The sequence below is a fragment of the Amia ocellicauda genome, chromosome 3 (genome assembly GCF_036373705.1).
Source record: "Amia ocellicauda isolate fAmiCal2 chromosome 3, fAmiCal2.hap1, whole genome shotgun sequence".
In the NCBI taxonomy this organism is placed as follows: domain Eukaryota; kingdom Metazoa; phylum Chordata; class Actinopteri; order Amiiformes; family Amiidae; genus Amia; species Amia ocellicauda.
This window is the reverse complement of record NC_089852.1, coordinates 43,619,309-43,639,553: the sequence shown is the minus strand read 5'-3', so window position 1 is coordinate 43,639,553 and position 20,245 is coordinate 43,619,309. Positions and strand designations below refer to the sequence as shown.

General features: G+C 41.2%; 1 protein-coding gene across 1 annotated transcript; it reads right to left on the bottom strand.

Annotated features, from left to right (window-relative positions):
- Positions 1-151: 151 nt before the first annotated feature.
- On the bottom strand, positions 152-19,662 carry pdk3a (pyruvate dehydrogenase kinase, isozyme 3a). Its single transcript, XM_066699647.1, has 11 exons — positions 18,900-19,662; positions 12,232-12,373; positions 11,356-11,427; positions 8,111-8,295; positions 7,724-7,813; positions 7,449-7,526; positions 6,808-6,884; positions 6,008-6,109; positions 4,364-4,474; positions 3,725-3,838; positions 152-3,499 (listed from the first exon to the last, which is right to left on the bottom strand). Exons 1-11 carry the CDS (start codon positions 19,003-19,005, stop codon positions 3,356-3,358), a joined length of 1,221 nt encoding a protein of 406 aa, XP_066555744.1. The 5' UTR covers positions 19,006-19,662; the 3' UTR covers positions 152-3,355.
- Between the last annotated feature and the right edge of the window lie 583 nt (positions 19,663-20,245).

The window sequence follows — 20,245 nt, the reverse complement described above, 5'->3', positions numbered from 1 at the left end:
ACTTCGCACTGACAGTTGCTTTTGTGTATGAAATGTGCCCATCAACAATCAATCAATGACAAGAGTATATCAATAGTTTCTGCTGGTAGAGACCACAACAGGTGTAAAAGGTTACATTAAAACACCAGGATAAATTATGAATCCACACATCTTCAGTTTTATTTTATTTTTTATTTTTATCATCTCGGGTAAAGTGGACATGTTCTGTCAAATCAGTATTGTTGCCATGACAAAGCTCTTTTTATTTTGGCAAATCACAATTAAAACAGACATCTCTGCTCCACAGTTACAGATTATAAATGCTGTGTGATGGTGACAAACCATGAAAATGAACAAACCCATTATAATACACCCTCTCCCAGCCCCCAAATAAACCCTATACATCTCACTTCCCGAGGAGCTGCTATAACAAAATAAGTAGGGTATATATATATATATATATATATATATATATATATATAAATAATATAATTTCATATTTTTCCTGAGCCTAGGGATTGGTTGAAGACATCTGAATCCCAGATCGGAACACTTCTCAACGCATCGCTTGCAATAACTTCAAACAAGCACGAAGGCTTTCAAACTGAATAAAATGATTGGTCGATGTGCATGAGGCACTCTGCTGTACCTGTACAATGTTACTATAACACTGATCTCCTGTTACTTCTTTGAAGTTTAAGACAGCTGCGCAGTACAGGAACGATGTCCGCAGCACGGGTCTCAGACATCCACTAAATCCCACTGCCCTGGACCGCACGCCCCGATCTGTACCGGGAATGATACAGAGACGTGGGGCAAAATAATGCACAGGTCCTTGTCTTGGTGTGAGGACAGTGAGAGTCCAAACAGACTGCAGACTGATGTTACAACATCTAACATCACTTTTAATTCATAATCATCATCAGCACCTTTCTCAGTCATTTTTTTCCTTCTGCAAAACAAAAGTAGTTCTTATGGTGACTAAGACACATTTAATCTACTCACAATGTAGAACCGGATGCACTGGTCATGAGAACACGGAAGACACATATGTAAAACAACTGTCACTAAGCAGTTTCTATTAGTTGTACATGCATTTTATGATGAACTTGAAGGGCTAGTGTGTGGATGCGTTACTGTTCCCCGACGCCATGGGAAAAGTACAGGACAACCCCACCATTCGGAGAGATCATGTGCGGATGTAATTTACCCTATTAACTGCAATTCAGTGGGAGACAAAAGGGACAATGCATGTTAAAACAAATGGCAGCAGCATGCTTGAATAACACCGAAGTAATGCCAAACACATTTTATACAGGTTAAAATATGATACAGGGGATAGATTATCATTTGGTTGTTTATATACAGAAATTACTACAATTTCCATTGATGCCGATCAAGCAATAACACACCGTTTTATCCCACCCTTCCGCCTGGAAGAATTCATATTATATTAAAACCAAAAATTAATAAATTAACAAAAAAAGCCAAACAAAACAATCAAATCACTCAGCTTCAGTCAGTTATGAAAATTTTAAAATCGGGGAGTTTTTGGTTGTGATGTGTGATGATAACCGCAGGTAAAGGTACTAAGGTGGAAAATACATGATTATTATCGTTAATAATAAGGTATTAATCCAACTCTTGATTGGAGAATTTATGTCTGAACCACTGCTAAGAATAATATATTATATACTAAGCCAATCAGACAGCTGTTTTAGATATTAATACTAGCAGGCTTGCTGAATATAGAAAAACATACAAATGCAGGCTGCAGCAATTTAAAATGTATCTATCCAGAGTTTTGTTGAGGAGACTTCAAAATACAAGCTTTATATGAAGAGCACATCAAGTCATTCATAGTTAACTTTGTACCATAGTTTTTAGAAGATCAGACCACAACTGAATGCAAACTTCATAGCTTCCTCAAAACTAAACTGCACGCACTATTTCAAATGCAATTCACAAACAACTGTGCAGCAATTCAGTAGATTTGATAGGGATGAACTCAGAGGGTCAATCACACTGTACTCTTTATGGGCCAGGAGGAAAGGATAATGATGTCATCAACCTGTAGGGACACCTCTTCCTCTGGGAAGCCAAGACCTTGTGCATCATGAACAGCGACCTGTAATAACCCTGCTTTACCAGCTCGGTCCTCAAGCTTCCTCCTCAATCTGAACCCAACATACTGGGTGAATCTCAAAAACTAAACCTCCCATTCATTACAGTTTCAAAAGGGTTTATTAAAGCATTTTGCAGCTCCTTTAAAAAATAAAAATGAAAATAAAATAGTCAAGTTACACGTCCCCTACAGATACCACCCTTGAGATAAGGTGCATGATAACAGTGGCAGTGGAAGACTTATTCTCTGCTCAAAAGTCTTCATCCGATTCCTCCATGTAAATTCCCTTCCTCTCAGCTCAAGTAAGATGCATCGATTGCTCAGATGTTTTGCAGTGAACACCAATGGAAGAGACTGGAGTTCCCACCCCTACAATTATAGCAAGCAGCCGTCTGCGAGGCGTTTTCTTGTGCAATCATCAAATAATAGCAATATTCTCTTTAACATGAAGACTCTAAAACATCCCACAAATGAACAAATAAAAGCAGTGCAAGAAAAATGTCCAACTGCTGTAGCATTACAGCAATTCTATAAATACCCATATACATACATGTGTATATTATAAATATTCTTTCAAATTGTCAAAACATAAGGTGCTTTTCATTGTTTTACAGCAGGAGAACTTTCCATGCCCCCCAAAGACCCTCATATTTACCAAATCGACCACAGTGAGCTATAATATTCTACAGTGAAAAGCCTTCTCAAATCCAAGGAATATCATTCTTCAAAAATCATCCAACGAAAATCATTCATACCTCCAGCAATCTGAGTCGTGTGTGTGTGCGCTTCAGAAAGGCAATCAAACACTTCAGCTAGGACTGAACAAATACCAAAAGATTTCTGCACACGAGATTTGGAATAAAAAACAGAAAACGCACATATCTGTAATACTACAAAAAAGGATAATTCTCTAATCTTTTGCAAAAGCACAAGATCACAACAAAACAAAGTGCCGTTGCACAATTTTTCCCAACTGACAAGCTACTCTGTACTTGTCTGTATTTTTTTTTTTTCTCTCACACAAGTAGGGGAAGAGTCCATTTCAAATACTAAACATGTTGACACCAACATGCTGACGGTCTCTCGCCGTGTGGAGGACTACTTGAAAATGGAAACGTCGACTATTACAAGACACTGGATGCTGATATTAATAGAACCGTCATCACTGTCGTTTCGTATTTGCATGGGACCGGAGTCGGGCCGGCGGTCTCTACGGCGAGAGGGGATGCAGGTGGCGTTGTGGCGGGGGAGTTATCGGTTGGCTTTGTACTTGGAGGCATCTCGAGGCTCACTGCTCGGGTTGCTCCAGTCGTCGGCCTCGGGGCTGGTCTGGTAATGCCGCCACGCCGACTTGTTGAACACAGGGAGGCGCTCAAAGGATTCGCTGGACAGAGCCTGCAAGGCAGAGTAAACAACCTGTGAGAACATCATTCAGAAGGGCACAAAAAGGCCCACTGTCACACCAAAAATAGAAACAGATCTGAGTTATACCTTAGGTTTAAATGCTGCCAGTTGATGAGAAACTGACATATATTCATAGCAGTGCAGGTTATTAAGCGTCACCATTTTTCTTTTATTTGGAATCACTGTTCTTTACTGCTGCAACAAAACTGCAGTTACCTTTAGATAAATGACAGCGTCTGTCCCCACTCCCTCCATAGAGTACAGCTTCAGGTCACCTTGGAAGTATCGTGCGTACAGCCTGGAAATGGGCAGGCCATAGCCAAAGCCAGCCTGGAACAGATCGGGGAGAAGTCAGACCCCAGCAGGGACATCGTGAGCGTGCAGTCATGTGATCCAAGTTCAAGAGCACTGGAGCCCTGTGTATTTGGCCCAGCAGATGACAGGAAGGTACGCCGCATGATTTAAAAACAACATGCGCAATGAAAACCGCAGCTGCGCGAAACACATCGAGAATGACACACCTGACAATGACAAAATGAGCGCCTTGTACAGGAATAGTGTGAGAAAGGATGAGCCCAGGGAATCTCTGCACTGCCAGAGATCAGTGTGGGAGGCAACGGCACTCAAATGAAGTGGCTTTACTCATGCAATATGATTAACTTTAAAAGAAAACATTAATCAAGGAACTATAATACACAAAATGGAAAAACAAATGATGTGATCTAGACAAATGTGGCCTTCATTTGGCCTGTGCTCAGAGACTGAGATCCACAGCTCCATTAAGGCTCCTAATAGACAGAGCCTATTTTGCTGGGACCCTGTGTGTCCTGGGAGCGCACTGCGCAGGTGTCTCACCAGGGGGGCTGCCCTGGACGGCTCCAGGCTGGGTCTGGGCGCAGTGGAGTACATGTAGTTAAACAGACGGTCAATCTTCCTCAGTGGGACCCCTCCTCCTTTGTCACAGATCTGAAATACAAGTTCAATAAAAAAAAGCAAGTGAAATCCAAAGTCAGGAGAAGCAAAAACTAACCTAACCTGCTTACTGACTGACTGAAGGTGTCAACTAAAATGCTGTTGATGTATATGGTGCTATTGTGGCGAGGCTGACAGATGGGCTTCCCTTTATGACCTGAGTTCTGCGAGAGGAAACCATTTGTGAACTCGTAGCTACAGTGAGGGAAAAAAGTATTTGATCCCCTGCTGATTTTGTACGTTTGCCCACTGACAAAGAAATGATCAGTCTATAATTTTAATGGTAGGTGTATTTTAACAGTGAGAGACAGAATAACAGCAAAAAAATCCAGAAAAACGCATTTCAAAAAAGTTATAAATTGATTTGCATGTTAATGAGTGAAATAAGTATTTGATCCCCTATCAATCAGCAAGATTTCTGGCTCCCAGGTGTCTTTTATACAGGTAACGAGCTGAGATTAGGAGCACTCTCTTAAAGGGACTCTCCTAATCTCATCTTGTTACCTGTATAAAAGACACCTGTCCACAGAAGCAATCAATCAATCAGATTCCAAACTCTCCACCATGGCCAAGACCAAAGAGCTGTCCAAGGATGTCAGGGACAAGATTGTAGACCTACACAAGGCTGGAATGGGCTACAAGACCATCGCCAAGCAGCTTGGTGAGAAGGTGACAACAGTTGGTGCGATTATTCGCAAATGGAAGAAACACAAAATAACTGTCAGTCTCCCTCGGTCTGGGGCTCCATGCAAGATCTCACCTTGTGGAGGTTCAATGATCATGAGAACGGTGAGGAATCAGCCCAGAACTACACGGGAGGATCTTGTTAATGATCTCAAGGCAGTTGGGACCATAGTCACCAAGAAAACAATTGGTAACACTCTACGCCGTGAAGGACTGAAATCCTGCAGCGCCCGTCAAATCTTGGGTGAGAACCTCCTTCCCTCAGCCAGGGCATTGAAAATGGGTCGTGGATGGCTATTCCAGCATGACAATGACCCAAAACACACAACCAAGGCAACAAAGGAGTGGCTCAAGAAGAAGCACATTAAGGTCCTGGAGTGGCCTAGCCAGTCTCCAGACCTTAATCCCATAGAAAATCTGTGGAGGGAGCTGAAGGTTCGAGTTGCCAAACGTCAGCCTCGAAACCTTAATGACTTGGAGAGGATCTGCAAAGAGGAGTGGGACAAAATCCCTCCTGAGATGTGTGCAAACCTGGTGGCCAACTACAAGAAACGTCTGACCTCTGTGATTACCAACAAGGGTTTTGCCACCAAGTACTAAGTTGAAGGGGTCAAATACTTATTTCCCTCATTAACATGCAAATCAATTTTTTACTTTTTTGAAATGTGTTTTTCTGGATTTTTTTGCTGTTATTCTGTCTCTCACTGTTAAAATACACCTACCATTAAAATTATAGACTGATCATTTCTTTGTCAGTGGGCAAACGTACAAAATCAGCAGGGGATCAAATACTTTTTCCCCCTCACTATATAACTAATACAGTGAAATTAGTAAAACACGGACCTTCACAGAGAGATCCTCCATTCCCAGGGTGACGAGAGCTTTCACAGGGGGGTAGCCTTCCTTACTGCCCTCGTGCAGCTCCACTGTGGCCCTCATTGAATTCTGCCGTGTAGAAACATGACATACAGTCAGCAGACAGACAGAAATTCAGGACTTGTAGCTGCAGTCCTCCTCAAACCACTAGGGGCCACTGTGGGGCAGCAGTGTGACAGCCCTCTGTCTAAGTCTAGACAAGGGCAGTGTTTTGAATTTGCAGCTGGTCGACTTAATTTAGGATCTAATTTGGTTTAACTCTCATTTCGATCCAAAAACAAATGAGGAAGCCACTTCAGGAATGCCAGCTGCCTTCATCCCCTCGGTGTCCAAGCCAGTGGATATGCCCGAGTTACTGGAGCTGAATCAAGCAGCTGATACATAGACTGTATCGCTCCCCGTTTAGTTTCTGGTCTAAATTTCATTCACATCCACAAGTAAGCACCTTCAGAACACCGGAGGATGCAAACTTGGCACTCTCAGCGCATGGTCTGAAAAGTACTGCAAAACAGCTGACGAAAACCAAAGCTGTGACTCAATGTGACTGTTTGAATATGAGACGGCGATAGCTTATACTGGAGAAGTCAAGATTCATCTAAAAAAAGACTGACTCTGATTTTATGATTTTATGGTGGCTGGAATGGGAGCACAGGCCACAATAGATCTTGGTTTTAATCTGCGAGCCAAAGGTCTATTTTAGTTCGACTGGTTAGATACACGGTAATTAATAAATAAAACGTTTCTAAGAAGACCTGAGATGAACTCACCTTGAAGAGCTCGAACAGCATGTGGAAGAGGTGTGATGGCACGTACACTACTTGAATGGGCTTTTTAGGGGCCTTTGCTGGGGAAGAAAAGAGAGCATAAGAGAGGACACAGTGAGAGAGCTCCGTCCTCTAAAGAAAAGAAGGTGGGGGTGTCATTTGCAGCAGAAATACATCTGGCGTGAGTGGAGAAATAGGACTATATTGTTTATTTGTAACAAACGCTTTTCAGGAAAGTGTCATCCAATACTGCCACTACAGGCAGCTGGCATCCAAGCACACTCGTCTCCCCAGGTGGACAAAGCAATGAATTTGTATTTATGTTAATTGTAAAAGTTAAAACCTTAACCACAGTGCAAGGTTATCCCTGCGCCTCAATGTCAGGGAAGTCAGTCAGCTCTGAATCTGTGGTTTGGGTAAACAACGCAAAGCTGGCAACATCTCACAACTTTCCTTTGGCGTCTGAAAGCCTGAGGCTCGGATTTCTAATGAGACCAAGAGCTGGATTAAAAGCGGTAACGGCGGCACTGAAGAAACCGGAGATCTACATTACCATAATCCAAATGTACTTGACACAGGGCTTCCTAAATCACAGCTCTAGGGACTGACTTTACCAGTGTTTCTATTAAAATGTCCAGACTTACCATTGAATTCTACAATCTCCAGATCAGGGGCTACCATGTAGTACTGCTCACAAAGCATCTTAGCAGTCTCGTACGCATCTGAGGAAAGAAATAAAGTCTTTTTCAGAGAGAGGCAAAGGACTAAAGGGTGGTCTTATATAAACCACCTGTGCTATGCAAACCTATGCCCAGTAAATCATAATGAATGGTCTAATTATCATCATCCTTACCACTGGGGATATTTAAGGGCAAGGGAAAAATTAAACCGCATACAAATAAAACACTCAACAACTTACCTTTCACAACTTCTGCCACATTACAGGTGGGGTCAATGCTGCCTATGTGTTTGGGGTGTGCTGGATTCGTGTCATTGCCAAACAGAAGGGCTGGAAAACAGAGTCGGAAAAATCAGACTTGTGCTGCTGCAGGACCAGATCCAGAACATGTCAAAGATCTGCATGGGACCGCGCAGCTCTCTCTCAACTGCCAACATCAGGAACCCCCCTGCAGTTACTGGAGCACAAATACCAACTTGATGCTAGAATTAATTGGATCACCTTTAACGCTCTGCTAGAAAACTAACACAGTTAACACTACTGTCTGGCAGAGGACAAGAGCAGATTCATAAGCAAATGCAATAAGACCAGTGCAGACATAAGCACTTATGATCAAAACAGACTTACTGTGCTGGTTGATCAGCATCCTGAAGGAGATTCTGTTCGTGTAGAAGCGGTCCAGAAAGTACTGAATGTTGCTGCTGATGAAGGGATCAAAGCCAAACTTCTCCTTGTACTCAATCACCCCCTGGGCCATTGTAGGGACCACGTCATTGTGTCGATTTCGAATCTTTATAAGAACATCCAAGAAACTTAAAAACAGCACAAAAACAGTAAAGAAATTTAGAGATGCATCAGCTAGACAATAAATTCTTCCCGATTTAGATTTTTTACACCCCCACACCATTACTTCTCTACAGATTTTCACATGGATATAAAATGGGAAAAAAATATATTATTGACCATATAATTAATCAATTAATATAATGTAATATATTAAGTGACATTCCTCCACAACATTAAGTGTGTACATTCTGAGACAAAATTTAAATAAATAAATTTGCATTTGGAGAGTAAAACTATTCTACGCAAGAATAGCTCAGCCTTGTCAGAAGTGACTTTGGCCATTTTAAAAGCACTTTCCTTTCAAAAGGACTCCATGAACTGGAAGATAATGTGGAAAAAGCAATGCATTTACCAAAAGTAGCCCCTGACCCAAAAAAAACTACATTTTGCTCTTAAATACATTTAGTTTGAACCTAAAAATCACAACTTCTAAGGAATAGCACCACTGTCAATTAAAACACAGTGACCCACGAAATTAGTTTCAGCCTGTATTCACTGAGCTGTGAGGATTAAAAATAATTAAATAACAAATTTAAACACATTTTAGAAGAAATCTGTCAAATAATTTACATAAACCCCTATATTTGTCCATGTAGAGCGCAGATACACCATTGTTTATGAGTTTAATACTTTCTTTTAATGAATAAAATCAATCAAAAACAAAGCCTGAATTTGACAAACAAACACAAAAACTGTCCTGAAAAGCAACAGTCAGCCCGATTGAAAATGACTATGGTACTTGGACTTTGCTTTGTGAACTTCGGATTGATCTTGGATGATGGACTGTGTTTGGTTGCTAGTGTGTTTTTCTTGCTCATGTTTATTAGTAGTACTTATGTAGTGAGGGATCTATTTCATGTGATTAGGTGGTTTCAGTTTCTGTCTGTCCGTTTGGTTTTGTCTTCACTTGTACACTGTAATGAACTTGCACAGTACCCTGTCTACATGTTCCTTGAAGCCCACGGTGATACTACAGATTTCACTCAGTGGCCACTTTAATAGGTACACCTGCTCATTAACGCAAACAGCCAAACAGCGAATCACGTGAATGCAACTCGATATACAAAACATGCAGACAGGGTCAAGATGTTTAGTTGTTGTTGTACTACCAAACATTAGAATGGGGAAGATGCGTGATCTAAGTGACTTTGACCGTGGTGTGATTGTTGGTGCCAGACGTGGTGCTTCCAGCATCTCAGAAACAACTGCTAATGAGAGAGGTCAGAGAAGAATGGCCAGACTCGTTCAAGCTGACAGAAAGGCGACAAATACTCAAATAGCCACTCTTTACAACAGTGGTGTGCAGAAGGTACAGGCTGGTGGTGTAATGGTGTAATGGTGTGGCGAATGTTTTCTTGGCATACATTAGGCCCCTTAATACCAATTGAGCATAATTTGAATGCCAGTGTACCTAAGCATTGTTGCTGACCATGTGTATCCCTTTATGGCCACAGTCTACCCGTTTTCAAATGGTGCGTGTCCGTGACATTATCCTGCTGGACGTATCCATCTCAATCTGGTTCCACGAACATGACAGTAACTTCAGTTTACTCCAATTTCCTGCACAGTTCCCAGATCTCAATCCAACAGAGCACCTTTGGGATGAGGTGGAATGGGAGGTTCGCAGCGTGAATGTGCTTCTCACATAAGCCAGTGAACAGCCATTCAAATACATTTTCTGTGGTATGCAAGAAAAGAAAAACCTGCAAACCATGCAGAATAGCCTGGATAAATGCCGTGCTTCATTAGCATTCACTGAAATTCCAGGTTGTGTATACACTGCACTATTTTGGAAGACTAAAGTGAAGATTATAGGTCACATGCATGAGACTTTAAACCAGGGCTCTGGAGTGCAGGGCGGAGCTGGAGTGAGGAGCAGTGGAGCTGCATGCCTTTTCCCAGAGCTGGAGCAAGGGAAATTTTGCCTTGAACTGGCCTCCAACTTTTATCCAGATTATTTCTGTATTATTTTATTTTATGTTTGGCCATTTTATATTTTATTTTAGTTTGACTGAATGTAGGGTGGACTGGTTTACAGCGTTTGCTTTTCGATGAACCACCAGTATTTTTATAAACCAGCTGCGCTTGCCATCTTCTGGGTGATGTGTGTTTAATTTACCCCCAGTCACATGACACTGGCACATCAACAATGCAGCTCCTCCCATAGTACTATATTCATCCTATTTATTTATTACTGGCTGTGTTCGCTCAGAAATGCGAGCACCTCATCTTGTAATACACATGCGCAGTAGTAACCAGTTCTGATTGGTTTTGAAAGGTCTGGATGGAGCGCAGCCTTCTAGTAAAAAATGGTGATCAGGCGATAAGTGCGCTTGTGTCAAGATAATGGAAACTGCACAAAATGTTCTCTCTCATGGCTGGTTTCACTGACCTTGATTGGCACTCTACCTAAAATAACACTAGGCAGTCCATGATTAGAGCTAATTTGGGTCTGTGAAACCAGCCCTTAAAACAGAATACCTTAAAAGTGGTTTCCATATTGCAACTAATTCTAAGAGTTGAAGTCGAAATAGCCTCATTTATTTTTATTTTCACATTACACATATATTGTTATTTTCATTGTTTTAATCTGCCTTTGGCTTTATTTGGCCAGTTTTTTTCTCGCCATTCTCCCCAAACTGCCGTGCTGACTGATGCAATGCCTCTTGCCTCGTTCAGTAATTTTGTCATTCATTTATTGACCACTACCTGTTTGTAGTAACCGGTTATTAAATATATAGTATGACCTTTCTGGACACAAGTCGTACTGGCCCTGCATTGCTTTAGAAATATAACTATATTGAGAACATAGTTATATAATCCTAGTGTTTATAATACTCGCCAAGCAATCTCCCTAAATCTACTACGTGGATGTAATTTGGATATGAGAAATAGGGTGGTGTTTTAACTGAGGCTTTAACACCAACTTTTTCCTCATGAGGGCGAAAGCACATGGGAATGGGCTGATGTGGGCTGTCTTTCTGCTCTCTAGTTTAGGGAGTGTCGGGGGTCACCGTCACACTTACTCATCCAACACGTGGGGGTCCTCAGGCCTCCTGTTCTCATACTCTAGCAGCTCCAGAAAGCTCTGCATGTACCTGAGGGAAGGTAAAAGGGGTACACTGGCATTCACAATTCAGTTTCACATCCACCATGCTGAAAAGAGACATCATAAGATTGTGGTCAAGAAATAGGATTGTAGGCATCTGCTGAAAAAAGGGGAAGACCATCAGCAGCCTCGATCTCTTATCGTTCCACAGAACTGCAAATGTAACGTGACTTCATGGGATAGGATTATGCTGTTATTTTATTTTTAGTTCAAATTGTTTTAGGAACAGCAGCATACATTGTAAGAATAACAAATAACAAATCCTTTCTTGACACAAAACCCAGTAGGCGGACTCCGTTACACAATCCGAGACAATAAACCAAACAATCTGTATGTGATGTTTGTGCCGGTCTCTTGACTAGAAATCTGCAAAGGCATTTTATAATACCTCTGAGTTGACAATACAGGAACTTCTCTGTTTGATTATCCAGCAGGGACAAGGCAAAGAGGAACATGTATCTTGTTACAGCTATGGAGCAAAAATATGTTGCTGTTTTAACAGACAACATAAAGTCAGCCTAGGTATGCAGAATTATGCAAATTATTCAATTATTTCAAATTTAAAGGCAGGTAGACAAAGCTGGGAAACTTTTTAGAAGTAATTAAAAAAACTTCAAGTTAATTAAACTTCTTCAGACAGGATATGATGCACGGCCCCTGTTGGCAGACAGCAGATACTGTTTTCATTACTCTGCTGCTACAATTCTTATGGCCTGCATAAGGATACTGCATTCAAAAATCAAATGCCCCATGTTCTGTTACCCCCCAGGTCTGCAGCCAATACCCCTCTCACCAGGTCTGTACCAGCCTGACCGAGGGCTGGCTCAGCAGGTTGTCTGGCAGCAGGTTGACCTCCCTCATGGTGTTGGCCAGGCGAACTGCCAGCTCCTTCCGAAGGAACATGTAGGATGTCTTCTCACATGCATTGTCCCTGCCTGCGAAAGACAACAGAGAAACGCTTGACTGACTCTTGACAAATTGGAGGCCTTCTGTTATTCTCTATCCCACTAGGTCAGTTGGTGGAACATCTTGCACTGATTGGCAGTTTATTTAAGCATGACGGCAGCATTGTCCACCTGTGATAAGACAGATACAGTGAGGGAAAAAAGTATTTGATCCCCTGCTGATTTTGTACGTTTGCCCACTGACAAAGAAATGATCAGTCTATAATTTTAATGGTAGGTGTATTTTAACAGTGAGAGACAGAATAACAACAAAAAAATCCAGAAAAACACATTTCAAAAAAGTTATAAATTGATTTGCATGTTAATGAGGGAAATAAGTATTTGATCCCCTATCAATCAGCAAGATTTCTGGCTCCCAGGTGTCTTTTATACAGGTAACGAGCTGAGATTAGGAGCACTCTCTTAAAGGGATAGCTCCTAATCTCAGCTCGTTACCTGTATAAAAGACACCTGTCCACAGAAGCAATCAATCAATCAGATTCCAAACTCTCCACCATGGCCAAGACCAAAGAGCTGTCCAAGGATGTCAGGGACAAGATTGTAGACCTACACAAGGCTGGAATGAGCTACAAGACCATCGCCAAGCAGCTTGGTGAGAAGGTGACAACAGTTGGTGCGATTATTCGCAAATGGAAGAAACACAAAATAACTGTCAATCTCCCTCGGTCTGGGGCTCCATGAAAACAATTGGTAACACACTACGCTGTGAAGGACTGAAATCCTGCAGCGCCCGCAAGGTCCCCCTGCTCAAGAAAGCACATGTACAGGCCCGTCTGAAGTTTGCCAGTGAACATCTGAATGATTCAGAGGAGAACTGGGTGAAAGTGTTGTGGTCAGATGAGACCAAAATCGAGCTCTTTGGCATCAACTCAACTCGCCGTGTTTGGAGGAGGAGGAATGACCCCAAGAACACCATCCCCACCGTCAAACATGGAGGTGGAAACATTATGCTTTGGGGGTGTGGGCCATGTACCGTCAAATCTTGGGTGAGAACCTCCTTCCCTCAGCCAGGGCATTGAAAATGGGTTGTGGATGGGTATTCCAGCATGACAATGACCCAAAACACACAGCCAAGGCAACAAAGGAGTGGCTCAAGAAGAAGCACATTAAGGTCCTGGAGTGGCCTAGCCAGTCTCCAGACCTTAATCCCATATAAAATCTGTAGAGGGAGCTGAAGGTTCGAGTTGCCAAACGTCAGCCTCGAAACCTTAATGACTTGGAGAGGATCTGCAAAGAGGAGTGGGACAAAATCCCTCCTGAGATGTGTGCAAACCTGGTGGCCAACTACAAGAAACGTCTGACCTCTGTGATTGCCAACAAGGGTTTTGCCACCAAGTACTAAGTCGAAGGGGTCAAATACTTATTTCCCTCTTTAACATGCAAATCATTTTATAACTTTTTTTGAAATGCCTTTTTCTGGATTGTTTTGTTGTTATTTTCTGTCTCTCACTGTTAAAATACACCTACCATTAAAATTATAGACTGATCATTTCTTTGTCAGTGGGCAAACGTACAAAATCAGCAGGGGATCAAATACTTTTTTCTCTCACTGTATAACAACATCTATAGTGTTGTAGTCGTGAGTATTCACACCCTTCTGGAAACAGTATTACAGGTGATTCATTTAGTTTCATACATAATGTCCATTAAAGTATGCTCAATTATTTCTGGGTTGGTGGAACACTGAAACAGCCTAGAGAAAACTGTGACGACACCAGGTAAGATGGTTAAGAATATAAATGTCTGCCTTCTGTCTTCCAGTGATTCATACAGGAGTTAATACTATCGAGTACAACTGTGTCATGTATAACTCGAGAGAAAATATTGTCTAATTGTTTTATGGACCTGTTTCTGCCAAGGTAGCCCTCCATTTATCTCTCGTACAAGTATACATTGATTGTGGGTTTACAGTCCACTGCCGGTGTAAAACATTTATCAGGGACGGTACAGAGCTGGTTTGCTCCTGATTAGGTAGCGCAATAACCACAACTCTCTCCTAGAATAAGTTCTTAGTGACAAAAGACCGTTATAACAAGATGTTGAGAAAAGTCCTTGAGTCACAGAGAGCAGCACTTTGTTTTCCATTTAATTATCTTATTTGTTTTTTAGGAAAAGTAGGCAATCGAGATGCAAAATTAGTTCACAGTAATGTGGATTTGGATAGAAATACTACACACACGCACACGCACACGCACACAGCAAAAACAAAGTTTTGAATTGCTGGACGATCCAACAAGTGTAGCTATAAAATTCCAGAATTGACATTCAAATAAAAATATGCTTCTGCTTCAAGTATATTGCCATACTGCAGATAAGAGGACCTGTAAATAAAATAAAATAAAAAACACTGTTTGTTTTTCAATGGTTCTAGGTTTTCTTAAATTAGTTTTTCTAACTAGTCACCAAAGTACAAATAAAAACCACTGACGCCTTTTTTAATTAAAAAAAAAACAAAAAAAAAAACAATATACCAGAATTAGACATTACGTCATGGCTATCTGGTAGTCATTGCAAATATGTCTTTCTTCAGAGATTACTATTTACTGTTGGTTTTCACCACATAATTGTTCTAAATTGCCATTTAAAATTAATCCTTTTAACAGATGTTCCATGTTTTTTATGGGTTTTTTCCCAGTTAAACCCCCAGGATTGGCTACAAGAATACAGGATATAATGTCAGAAGGTAATTAGCTGGTCCCCACAAAACAATCTTCTCTTGCAATACAGTTCCAGATGACTGTGATGTCTTCTGAGTAAGTCTGGATTGCCTCCAATTCGACACATTAGCATGACTAAAATGGGACGGTCATGCCAGCTATTGAGAGACCACACAATGCTAAGACATTTATTATGGAATGAAATTGCAGCAGATTTACCAGAATGAGTGATTTGAACAAACACACAATGGGTCCCCATGTGGATCGGAAGACACAAGGAATACGTAATGCCAAGGGTTTCCATTGCACTGGATTCACAGAAGTATGGGCTATACAAAGAGTGGCACAGTGGTCACAGGCTCACTTTATACACTACATGTCTGACAGCTTTTGAGCAGTTCAACAGAATTTGTCCAGCAAAGTCCTGGCACTGCACAATTCAACCTCATGCTACAACATACTTAAGTTTAGTTTAGTCAGACAAAAGATTAGGCCACATTACCTACATCAAACTACAAACAGGACTGGAAAATAATATATATATTAGACCATATTTTGAATACTACAGTTTGCAGTTCTCCAAACTTTGTAACCCTAGCAACAGTAATTCATGTTAATTTAAATGTTCATTGTTTAACCAATAAACAAATAAATACACAAACAAACTGAAACAAGTAATAATTTCAATTTTTCTTCTTAATATTGAAATCTCGAAAGCTGAATCATTCACATCAGAGTTTAGGGAAAAAGGTTTCATATCAAGACCAACAGTTTAATTGTAAAGGTCCTGTGCAGATGTGACAGGAAACATTTTGGTCATCTGTGTCCCACAAAGTGATTGAGAAAATCCCCAAAGGCTAGGAAAACCCATTAAAGCCAGTAGGATTGATCTAATTGTAAATCTATAGGGCCCAGCTTTATCAGCAGGCGTCTCATTGTGCATCTGTAAGTGCCTAACTAATCAAGTAGTTAACAATAGGCAGGAAGTGACACAATCTGCCGACGAGTTAATGGGGGAAAGAGATGTTTTCAACTTGATGACTTTAGACTCAAAGAGTGCTGATTTGCTTAAATTGGAAAAAATCTTTCACTTCTCAGCCTTTTTCTACCTTTGAAGATGCTCTGTGTGAAACCAATAAGACAAATAGGCTTTTATTTAAAGACTTAACAAGCTAAATTACAACTCAGCTGACAGAATTACGTTTTTTTAGACAATACAGACATTCCCAAACTTCCATAAGTGTTCCGAAAGTTGTTTTTTGCGTCAGTTGCAAATTAATTACTTGCTCTTTAAATATCTAACGAAAAATGTGTAACTCATACATTTCTATAATGGGGCCCATGGGAACATTTTTAATAAAGTCGAATTCACAATCAGATAAATCTGGTGTTACATAGCACGGGGAGTGCCTGTAGTCCCTTAAGTACACCCAATTGTATCACTAAAACAAAAGAAAATGAATACTTATGACAGCATTACGACAGGCCTATAAGGAAAACTATGTAAATCTGTCTGTAAATCCCTGCTTGTGCTACAATATTCCTACAAGTGCAGTGAATTGATAAGATTCAATCAAAGCTTCAAATATCAACAGCTTCTCACTCAGTCTTAGGACAGATTTAATTCAATTAATTATTAAACTAGTGGAGATCTGTCGTTATATAATTCTGTCATTTAATTAAACGGATCTTATGAAGTAGCACCAACAGCTCAGCTAAGAGACAATGGAAAACACATACTGTGCATAACTGTTTTTTAATCACATGTGCAGGATGTGCTTTTGCATGTTTACAGATGCAATTTGAAACAGATTATGACGGCAGCAAAATAACTCCCATCTCTTATTTTCTTCGTACGCTGTGTGAATGAATAACCTCCGAACGTCTGTCCAGCCCAGCCAAGAGGAAAGGTAAACAAGTTTAAATCTTCAGTTCCCTACAGAAGTCCAATCCAGCGCTGGAAACTGATCCTCTGTTCCAAAGGTGTGTCAGGGGCACGAATTAATACACAACTCTGATTGGCTGTGGTCAGCTACAACCAAATGATCTGCAGTTACAGATTCAAACTGCCAGCCCCAGTTAAGGACCAAGCAGGAGGTCAATTAATACTAAATCACTCCAAGAAACCAGAGCCGACAGTTTTCAGGAATCAGAGCTATCACTTTCAGCTGACCTTACCGAGTTATTGTGGACGTTTGCCCTTCCAGCAGTCCAACCATGGTTTACTTCAGCAGGAGAACATTTCTGGCGTCTGTGTTTCTGACTGCACAGCTCTCCCCTGTACCCGTCCTACAATGTTTTCTTCACTGCCTCTACAGTAAAGCCAGTTATCCCGTTCACCAAAGTGCATAAATACAGTATTAATTCAGATTTTGTGCACGTTACATTTTTCAAGCATAATCCCATAAACGTATGATTACAAAAACAGGATTAAAACCAAACCAACCAAAAATAAAAATAATCAGTTCCCGTTGAGTTTTGTAGAGTTTGTCATCGTTTTCAAAGCCATTTAGCATTTTTACAGTTTACAGCATCTCAGTTTTGTTGTCAAAATCAACCTGATAGTTGTAATGATTTCACAAAAGAAAACTAATAATAGCACAATCTGCCCAATGCCTTCCCTGCTGGAGCACTTGTGATCCCAACACCTGCAACTTCAAATTCAGTCTGGAGAGATAAGCTGGTTTCTTTCTGTAATTGGCTACACCACATGTGAGCATTGGAGGTTATTCATGCAGGCTGTTTTGACAGAATGAGAGAGAGTTTAGGCTTGTAAAAGTTTAGGGCTTACCATAAACCAAACACCAGAATTTAGACTCCAGAAATACAGACTCTAGTGTTTATAGACCTACAGCCTGCTGAAGCTAAGTGTCTACCCTAAAGGCTGAGGAAACATCTACCTGTGTAAACTGTATCACTAGAGGAATCAGACAGTTCCTCCTGAATGACAAAAGGGACAAAAACTGACCTCACCTAAAAGGTCACTGCACACCTATTGAAAGCTCTGGTGAACTGCACCCTCCTTCAGCATAATAATACAGTGGGAACAAAGCAAGTGTGACAATAAGATCATAAGATACCGCAAAGTGATCTAAAAAATGCCAATATATTAAACCTACTGCCTGTTGCACATAATACATTATGTAAGATTTCAAATTATGCAAATTAGTCCACCTTGATGCTGCTATTTTGTAATCATTTCACTGTATATCGTGGTACCATTGTAGTAAAGTAAAAAGGGCATGTTGAACCTATATAATAAAATCTGCAAAAACTCCAATTAAAAATAAAAACCCCAAGGTAAACTTTCATAAGGGCACCTGGAGTTTCAAAGAGCGCAACTGGTATAAAAGCAGCGCACAGTCAGCGCTAACAATGGCGGGCCGAACAGCCCGGACCTTCGGCTTCGGCTTCAGCAGGACACACAGATCAGGCGCTGCTTTCTTGTGAAGCTGTTAACGGAGGTCAATACTAAAGCTTTCACTTCCTCTGAATATGACGAGGAAGCAAACAGACAACAGCACTGTCACCACAGTGCAACAGGTTTACTCTCACAGAGGAGAAATATACGACTTGCATTCAAACATCAGCTCCACGGCAACGTTTATGAAGCACCTGTGCGAGGATTAGATTAGGAAATCCAACTTTCCGCACCATGTTACGTACACGGGTCTGCACGCCTGCAAAACGCACTGATACACATCAAGTCTGAAGGGCAATATTATTCATCCACTGAGGATGTGTACAGGCACACTCAATGCTATTTATGGTGATGCACGGAGTGTAAATATTTGAGGTCACTAATCATAATCATCATCATAATGTGTAAACATACTCACCGAATTCCAAAAACTGCTTTATAGACAGCGGAGACGGCGAGAATCTCGAATAATACTCAATCTGTTTCGGAGTGGTGTTCTTCAGGAGAAACCTAAACAGCCTCATAACTGAATCTGCTTTATTTCGGATTCAAATTAATAATAATAATAATAATAATAATAAAAAAACATGCATATACAGTAGCGTTAATGCAAAAACCTGTGACAATAAATACAAAAAACAACCCTTTGCGATCTCATTGGAAGATCCACTCTCTTCCCGGCTGCCACTGCTTTAATGGTTTTCTAAAAAAACAACATAAAATCACAAATTTGATCAATACTGATGTTTCCCGGCAGAGTCTGTGTTACATTGTTGCGTTGAAACGCACGTACGCGGAGTTCAATTCAACCGCACTTGAAAAGCTGACGTCACGGTCCCCGGGCTCATTCCATTGGCCCTCCGCGCTGCCGCTGGAACCCGGAAGAGGAATCTGCCGTTCCCATTGGACGCGCCGCCTGGCCGCGCCGGCGCAGGGTTGGGTTGTGGTGTGTTGTTGTCCGGAGAGCCGGCGCTGCGCGGCGCGGTGGTCAGGTGTACCTGCGCGCATCTGCCAACCAAGACCCATTCTGTGGGAGTTAGGGCGTCCGCTGTTCATTTTGGAGAATGGAGGTCATTCTGGGGAAAAAGAGGCCTGTGGATCGCAGGCTACGGTTCAGTTTCCTCTTCGAAGAAGCGACGTCGCCGGAGGGCTGGTGCCGCTCAGATGCGCAGATGTGCGACGACGTGGCCTCCATGTTCACACGTCACTAATGCAAAGCGCAGCCCTGTGAGCAGCCGCGCCGTCTCGGCTGTTTCAAAATCATCTGTCGCAGCCGCTGGCGTTGCATTGGCAAGATTTCACTGAAACAAACGGATTTAACACCGGTCTTGCATAATGCACTTCCAGTCCTTATTTTATGTAATTGTTAGGCCTGTCTTCAACTTAATGGCACAGATGAAAAGGTATCGGCACATTATTATCAGTAAATCATTATCTTTATACACCTCTCTTTCGCATATCAATGTAATCATGAATATGCTATGGATTCAACACGTGGTGCTATAAAAACCTTGACGATGGTAAATAAGTTGAATTGCTCTTACCCTAGTTATTATGCAATAACAGTGTAAACTATATTTTATTAGTGAGAGGAGATCACCTGACATTTGGAAGAATGGCAGAAGTAATGTATCAATAATCAATCTCAATATTACAACCACAAAGCTGTCTCAGAAACCAATTTAACATTTCCATTATTTATGCTAATATATGGGACTATATTACCACCTAGTGGGAAAGGAGTGGTACTGAGCACTGCAACAA

Excerpts from the sequence above, each read along its gene's own strand:
- pdk3a (XM_066699647.1), bottom strand. The coding sequence starts at position 19,005 with ATGAGGCTGTTTAGGTTTCTCCTGAAGAACACCACTCCGAAACAGATT. Across the intron at positions 11,428-12,231 it reads GTCAGGCTGGTACAGACCTG|GTACATGCAGAGCTTTCTGG; the intron begins GTGAGAGGGGTA and ends ACCTTCCCTCAG. Across the intron at positions 3,500-3,724 it reads ACGCTGTCATTTATCTAAAG|GCTCTGTCCAGCGAATCCTT; the intron begins GTAACTGCAGTT and ends TCTGCCTTGCAG.